The sequence below is a fragment of the Otolemur garnettii genome, unplaced genomic scaffold (genome assembly GCF_000181295.1).
Source record: "Otolemur garnettii isolate 467f Iridium unplaced genomic scaffold, OtoGar3 scaffold00018, whole genome shotgun sequence".
NCBI classification, from domain to species: Eukaryota; Metazoa; Chordata; class Mammalia; order Primates; family Galagidae; genus Otolemur; species Otolemur garnettii.
In genome coordinates this window covers 433,863-441,920 of record NW_003852413.1, presented here as the reverse complement: position 1 = coordinate 441,920, position 8,058 = coordinate 433,863, and the positions used below count along the sequence as shown (strand labels likewise).

The following is an 8,058-nucleotide window of genomic DNA, read 5'->3' as shown; positions in this document are numbered from 1 at the left end:
ACTGGACACCCCTGTCCGTCCTGATTTGGGACCGATGTCGCACTTCTGGGTGGCAAAAGGCGACTCCTCTTGAGCCAGTCGGAAGCTGCCGGGTCATCTAGGTGCCTGCAGAGCTACTCTAGCTCTGCGCGCCGCTGGTTCTTGCTGCGGAGATGGTCAAGTGGCCCCAGAGGGTGCACTCGGAATCAGCCCGGGGAAGGAGGGCGAGAGGAGCACCGGGCTGTCCTTCAGAGGAGTGGGGTCTCTGCGTGCATTTGATGGACATGTTTTGGCAGGAAGGCAGCAGGATGCTGGAATGAGGGACCCGAAGGAGGACGTGACTGAGGGGACAGCCACCTTTCAAAGGTCAGAGCAGGCCTGGTCATTCCCTGGGCTCCGAGGGAGGAACCATCAGGTGAAGTCAGCTACCTGCTCTTCTAAATCTAGAGCACATCCACTTGGGATGGTGGTGGAGCCCACAGGCACCTGGGAGGAAGTGGCCCAAGCCCAAGGCTGAGGCCCCACTAGGAAGCCATAAAGTGGGAGCCGGACCATCCACAGGACAGCAGGAGGCACCTTGAGGATAGAAGGCTCCTGTCGCTTGGTCACCCCGCTGTGCATACAGCTTGCCGCCTCCTGAAAGCACTCATTTCCCACCTGGCAAGTGCCAGGAGCGTCCACTGGCACACTTCAGAGACAGGGCATGAGTAGGGAGGGTGACCAGATTCTAACATCTGTAAGGCGGGACAACATGGCCGGGGGGCGGAGCGGGGGCGGAGCACGGCGCCGGGCAGGGCCTGACAACAAGGCAAACTTTGATAAGCAGTTCTCAATAATCACTTCTCAGCAATTATTTATTACAGTTTAACATTATAAAATTAACAAAAATAATATAAAACTCATATTCTGGCGAAGTAGCCATATGGCGGGGGAAAACCGTATATCCCTTCTTGTTCTCTAGCCCGTTCGTGGATTCTTTCCAAAAAACGGGACTTTTTTAAAACGGCGGGACGCTGGACAAATTGTTGAAAAGTGGGACTGTCCCGCCAAAATCGGGACGTCTGGTCACCCTAGGCATCAGGAATCTGGCAGGACTGGGATCCTGACTCTGTTAGCCTGCTTCCTAGGCGATTTGTCTTGGCAGCAGCACCCCTACTGAGCCTCAGTTTCCAAATCTCTCTCTCTCTCTTTTTTTTGAGACAGAGTCTCAAGCTGTCACCCTGGGTAGAGAGCTTGGTGTCACAGCTCACAGCAACCTCAAACTCTTGGGCTTAAGTGATTCTCTTGCCCCAGCCTCCCAAGTAGCTGGGACTACAGGCCCCTGCCATAACACCCAGCTATTTTTTGGTTATAGTTGTCATTGTTTGGCAGGCCCAGGCTGGATTAGAACCTGCTAGTTCCAGTGTATGTTGCTGGCACCCTAGCTGCTGAGCTACAGGTGCTGAGCCAGTTTCCGCATCTCTCTCTCTCTCTTTTTTTTTTGTAGAGACAGAGTCTAACTTTATTGCCCTCGGTAGAGTGCCATGGCTTCACACAGCTCACAGCAACCTCCAACTCTTGGATTCAAGTGATTCTCTTGCCTCAGCCTCCTGAGTAGCTAGGACCACAGGCGCCCACCACAATGCCCAGCTATTTTTTGTTGCAGTTTAGCCAGGCCAGGTTTGAACCTGCCACCCTTGGTATATGGCGCCAGTGCCCTACCCACTGAGCCACAGGTGCTGCCCAATTTCCACATCTCTTGAGTGAGGATGGCTCCTGGGGACAGTGGTAGAATCCTGCCTGTGTAGCCTCTAGCTGCTGGTGTATAGGAGCCACTTGGCTGTGCCTTAGTTTGATATCAGGCTGTTCAGGAGCCTCAGCTCTGCACTTCCTGGGCCACCAACACATGATTCAACTACAACAGCACAGGAACCTGGGTTCTGTGTTATGTCATCAGCCCATCACAGCTGCAGGGAGAGTGGAGGTGAAATGTGCTTCCCACACCAACCCTGAGCATGCATTGTGCACCAGGCTCTGGCCATGGGAAGTGCCAGGGCCTGGCCACCAAGTGGGGGACTGTATGTGCACATATATCCAAGCACGAGGCATGCCCACGAGCATGGGCAGGGAAGTAAGTCAGAGCTATCTGTGGGAGGATGAATGGTTCTGGGCTTTTTCTTTTTTTCTGAGCAGAGTCTCACTTTTTCTCCCTCAGTAGAGTGCTGTGGCATCATAGCTCACAGCAACCTCAAACTCTTGGGCTCAAGTGATTCTCTTGTCTCAGCCTCCTGAGTAGTTGGGACTACAGGCACCTGCCACAATGTCTGACTATTTTTAGAGATGGGGTCTCACTTTGACTCCGGCTGGTCTCAAACCCGTAAGCTCAGGCAGTCCACCTGCCTCAGCCTCCCAGAGTGCTGGGATCACAGGCATGAGCTCACCTGGCCCTTGCTATTTGCTTTAAACTAAAATTAAGAATTGAATTTTTTGGCCATGCCCAGTGGTTCACACCTATCATCCCAGCACTTTGGGAGGCTGAGGCAGGAGGATCTATTGAAACCAGGACTTTAAGACCAGCCTGGACAACATAGAAAGAGCTTCACTTCTACAAAATAAAGAAAAAAAAAACACAAAATAAATAAAAATTAGCCATGTGTGGTGGTGTATGCTGTACTCTTAGCTACTGGAGAGGCTGAGGTAGGGAGGACTCCCTTGAGCCCAGGAGTTCAAGGGTACAGTGTGCTATGACTGTACCACTGCACTCTGGCCTGGACAATGGGGCTTTTTTGTATCATCCAGGTAATGTGAGTTTGGACTGCAAATCTATGCAAGAGCAGATTATGAGAATGATTTCTACCAACACCACATCCTTTGCTCCAGCCCAAGGCCTCAGTCTCCTGGGAGGTTTATATTCAGACTTTCTTGTAGTTTGCCCTTCTACTGAGTATGGCTGTATTAGTCAGAGTTGTCCGTAGGGATAGAGCCAATAGGATAGGTGGAGATAAACAGATATAGACACAGACATATGAGAGGGGACTTATTGGGGGGATTGGCTCATGTGATTATGAAGGCTGAGAGGTCCCTGTGAAAGCTGGGGACCTTGGGATGCTGGTAACATGACTGTGTTCAAATAAATCTGAAGGTCCCAGAAACCAGGGAAGATGATGGCACAACTCTCAGTCCCAGGGGAGGTATGTGGTGGGGAAGGAAATGGTCTAAATCCCAGAGTTCAAAGGTTTGGGAACCTGGAGCTGCTGTCCAGAACAGTGAGGAAGAGCATGCCCCAGCTGCAGCAGATACACTAACACACCTGTCTTTTCTGTTTTAGTTCTCCCTGCCCCCAGCAGATGGATGGTCTGAGGGCAGGGTTTCCCACTAGCCCACTCAGACTCACATGCTAATCCCTCTGGAAACATCCCCCAGACACACCCAGCCATGGTTTACTGGGTTTCCAAGTATTCCTTAGTTCACTCAAATTGACACCTAAAATTAACTGTAAGAGTTACCCTCTGGGGTCTCAGTGTTATGGAGCAATGTTCTCCTGTTCCATGTTCACCTTGGGCCAGTCCTACATTCATTTCCTAAATAAAGGGCTCTGTTTTGGGGATTCAGCAAATGTCCTCAGGCATGATCAATTTTTGACTTTGCGTAACACTTTGGGAACCCCCCCACCCTGGTTTTGGGTTGATGTTTCTTGCTATTTTATCAGCTCTGTAAAGCTTTTTTTTTCTTTTTAGAGACAGAGTCTCACTTTGTCATCCTTGGTAGAGTGCCGTGATGTCACAGCTCACAGCAACCTCCAGCTCTTGGGCTTAGGTGATTCTCTTGCCTCAGCCTCCCGAGTAGCTGGGACTACAGGCGCCTGCCACAACACCTAGCCTTTTTTTTGTTGCAGTTGGGCCAGGGCTGGACTTGAATTCACCACCCTTGGTATATGAGGCCAGCACCCTACTCACTGAGCCGCAGGCACTGACCTCTGTGAAGCTTTTTAGATTTGTATTTTAACTATTTAAACTACCATTTCTAGTTGTTTTCACAAGAAGTGTTGGTCCAAACAATCATTGAACAGAATTTTCATCTGCTCTTATCTTTTAAACCTTCAACTTTTAGGCCCTATTCATTTGTTGTTTTAGTGCCTACTTACTTAGTGCCCAAGACTGGCACTGTGCAGTCTGCTAAGCACTGGGAAACAAAGGGGAATTTGGTGGTTAATTTCACGTGTTAACTTGGTGGGGCCAGTGCCCAGACGTTTAGTCAAATTGCCTTGGATATTCTGTGAAGATGTTTTTGGATGAGGTTAGTATTTAAGTCAGCGAACTCTTGAATAAAGCAGAGGGCCTCCACCACGTGGGTGGGCCTCATCCAGTCATTGGAAAGCCTTGATAGAGAAAACTGGTTTTCCCTGAGAAAGAAGGCGGTCTGCTCACAGATGACCTCTGGGCTCAGTCTGCCAGCCTACCCTGCAGATTTTAGACGTGCGCCTTCATAATTGCTGAGCCACTTCCTTAAAATAATCCTTTCTCCATACACACAGGCAGCCTGCAGGTGAGCAAGTCCACTAACTGAGAGGGTGGACCAGGGAGACAGCGCTGCAGAGCTGCGAGTCTGAAGGAGCCTTGTCCAGAAATGGATCTTGCGTCCTTGACCCGCACACGGAGGAGGGCGGAGCCATCCAGACAGAAGGGGCAGAGGGGACTGAGGACACAGAGGGGACCTAGGGCGCAGAGCACGGGCGGGACGGAGCAGAGCCCGTGCTCGGGGAGGAGATGCCGAGGGCGGCGCAGGGGCGGGAATTCCCGGGTCGGGTCGGTCCCCACCTTCACCAACGCTCACGCTTCGCTCCAGGTGGGACAGAGGCCGACGCTGGCCGCGGTAAGTAGGAGATGAGCAGAAGAAGACGCGCGCAGTAAACTTTCGCGCTGCCCGCCCAACCTCCCTGCTCTCCTGTGCAGCCCGCCCCTACCCGCCGCTCGACCAGTCCTCACGCTCCTTTCTTCGGCCGGGCCCGCCCCTGCCCGCCGTTCGCCCAATTCCCACTTTCATCTCTTCTGCCGGACCCGCCCCTGCCCGCCGGTCACCCAATTCCCACTTTTATCTCTTCTGCCGGACCCGCCCCTGCCCGCCGGTCGCCCAATTCCCACGCTCGTCTCTGCGGCCGTGCCCGCCCCTGTCCTTCCCTCGCCCACTCCCTGATCGGTCCCCAGCCCGCACTGCCGTGGGAACCCGGAATCTTTGTCCAGCCGGAGGCGGTTCTGGGGCCGCGGCGGGGAAAAATGGAGGCGCTGCTGCGGCGTGAGCTGGACTGTAGCTCGGTCAAGGCCACGGGTCATTCTGGGGGCGGGTGTATCAGCCAGGGCCAGAGTTACGACACGGACAAAGGGCGAGTGTTCGTGAAAGTGAACGCCAAGGCTGAGGTCAGGGCGGCCGGGGCTGGGCTCGGGGTCTGGACTGGAGGCGGGGTGTGGGCTGGGCTCAAGATCTGGTCTGGGTTGTGAGCTCAGTCTTCAGGTCTGGACTGGACTATCTGTCAGGACTGGGCATTCGGACGAGATCTGGTCTAGTTCAAGCTCAGGGTCAGGCTCAGACCCGGGGGTCCGCGGGCTGCAGCTGGCACATGGCAACCCCCTCCGGCCGTCGTGTGGGGTCCAGCTTGGCAGGCTTGACCACTCGGACTCCTAGGGTCAAGGAGCCCCCGGGCAAACAGGACGCTCGTCAGCCAGGTGCCCTCCGCGGCCTGGCAGCCCACCTTCTCCTGTCGTTTTTCTGACAGGCGAGACGAATGTTTGAAGGTGAGATGGCGAGTTTAACTGCCATCCTGCAAACAGGCACGGTGAAAGTGCCCAGGCCTATCAAGGTTCTAGATGCACCAGGAGGTGGAAGTTTGCTGGTGATGGAGCATTTGGACATGCGAGGCCTGAGCAGGTATTTCTTGGTACTGTCCCTACTCATCAGCTTTGTTTCTTCAGTCTCTTTTATAACTAAAGCTTGAGGGCATAATTTTGAAGAGGGTGGTATAAAGAACTCATGGCCACACACATCGTGAGCCTGCAGAATCAGTAGCAGGCCCTCTCTGTAGGCTAGTTGCAGGAGAGAAGGGGGCCTCTGCAGGGAATGTGCTGGCGGTGGACATATGTCTGGTGTTTGTGTGCCCTTTGTTTAGTTGCTGACTTTTGGTTTCACAGTTATGCTGCAAAGCTTGGAGCCCAGCTGGCAGATTTACACCTCTACAACAAGAAGCTTGGAGAGAAGCTCCTGAAGGAGGCTGGCACAGTGGGTACGGTGCTGTGGGGGCCGTGGGGACCCTGCTAGAAGGTCTGTTCAGCCAGGAAGGGCTCAGAGGTGGGCTGTGCTGTAGCCCTGTGCAGTCAGACCCATGCTGTGGGCCTGCAGATCTACAGGGCAGAGCACTTTCTGAAAGTGATCAGGGTGACGGGCCATAAATGTGTGTGCAGGATGTAAGACACTTGCTGACTTAACAACCCCATAGCATTATGTTTGCTTTTTGTGTCTCACTCCCCAGAAGGAAATCTCATCAAAGTTTATATTACTTTCTATTGTCAATGGAGAAAACCCCAAATTCTATAAAATATTTGAAAGAGGTTTGTTGGGTTACAGTTTGATTTCATAAATTTTAGGAGATAGGGATTATCTATAAAGTAATAAGTGAATACATGGAAGGTGTATATTTGTCCTGAAAATGTAGATACCTCTGAACAGGGGTTTTTTTTTTTTTTTTTTGAGACAGAGCCTCAAGCTGTCCCCCTGGGTAGAGTGCTATGGCATTACAGCTCATAGCAACCTCCAACTCCTGGGCTCAAGCGAGTCTCCTGCCTCTGCCTCCCAAGTAGCTGGGACTACAGGCGCCCGCCACAACACCCGGCTATTTTTTGGTTACAGCCATCATTGTTGTTTGGCAGGTCCGGGCTGGGGATTCGAACCCGCCACCTTAGGTGTACGTGGCTGGCGCCTTAGCCGGTTGAGCTATAGGCGCCGAGCCTGAACAGGGGTTTATAGGTTATAGGTAGGTTTAAATGTTTATTGATTTGTAATTGGTTAAAGAATTGAAGTTTTGCCTAAATTTAGGGCTTGGAATATTTTAAGCTAAGTCAGTTAAAGACAAGCTCCTGGACATATACTGAGACTTAGTGATCTGCAGGGCCTGAATTAATCCTGTTCCTGGAAATGGGCCCTTAAAATCCTACATGCCTCCTTTTTCTCAGTAGGTCCTGGGTCTATGTGGAGGACGTTTGTAGTTTTTTCAGGAAGGGGTTTGTAGTTTTTGCATATAGGACCTGCAGGATTGAATAATTTTTTTTTTTGTAGAGACAGAGTCTCACTTTATTGCCCTCAGTAGAGTGCTGTGGCGTCACACAGCTCACAGCAACCTCCAACTCCTGGGCTTAGGCCATTCTCTTGCCTCAACCTCCTAAGTAGCTGGGACTATAGGCGCCCACCACGATGCCTGGCTATTTTTTTGTTGCAGTTTGGTCGGGGCTGGATTTGAACCTGCCACCTTTGGTATGTGGGGCTGGCGCCCTACCAACTGAGCCACAGGCACTACCCGAATTGAATAATGTTTATTATTTATTTATTTATTTATTATTTATCTTGAGACAGAGTCTTACTATGTTACCCTGGGTAGAGTGCTTTGGCGTCACAGCTGACAGCAACCTCAAACTCTTGGGCGTAAGCAATTCTCTTGTCTCAGCCTCCCAAGTGGCTGGGACTACAGGCGTCTGCTACAGTGCCTGGCTATTTTTTTGTTGTAGTTGTTATTGTTGTTGTGCTGGCCCAGGCTGGGGTTGAACCCACCATCCTTGGTGTATGTGTCTGGTGCCATAACCACTGTGCTATGGGTGCCAAGCCAGGATTGAATAATTTTTAAATCCTCAAGATATGGGGTAAACTCAGCTATTTGATATTTGTCTTGACTCTGGGAAAAAAAGGAAAAAGAATCAGTTATGTTTTAGATAAGTCATCAAAAATATTTTAGTCCTTGGGTGATGCCTGTGGCTCAAGGACTAGGGTGCTGGCCCCATATACCAGAGGTGGTGAGTTCAAACCCGGCCCTGGCCAAAAACTGCAAAAAAAAAAAAAAAA

The 8,058-nt window shown here is 51.4% G+C and overlaps 1 protein-coding gene across 1 annotated transcript in view; it reads left to right on the top strand.

Moving 5' to 3' along the window:
- Positions 1 to 5,162: 5,162 nt before the first annotated feature.
- FN3KRP (fructosamine 3 kinase related protein) overlaps positions 5,163 to 8,058 on the top strand; it is a 10,164-nt gene continuing 7,268 nt past the window's right edge. The window contains exons 1-3 of the mRNA XM_003786032.3: positions 5,163 to 5,372; positions 5,729 to 5,880; positions 6,141 to 6,232. Of these exons, the coding sequence (XP_003786080.1) occupies positions 5,232 to 5,372; positions 5,729 to 5,880; positions 6,141 to 6,232 (385 nt within the window). The 5' untranslated portion in view covers positions 5,163 to 5,231. The remainder of the gene's footprint in view (positions 5,373 to 5,728; positions 5,881 to 6,140; positions 6,233 to 8,058) is intronic.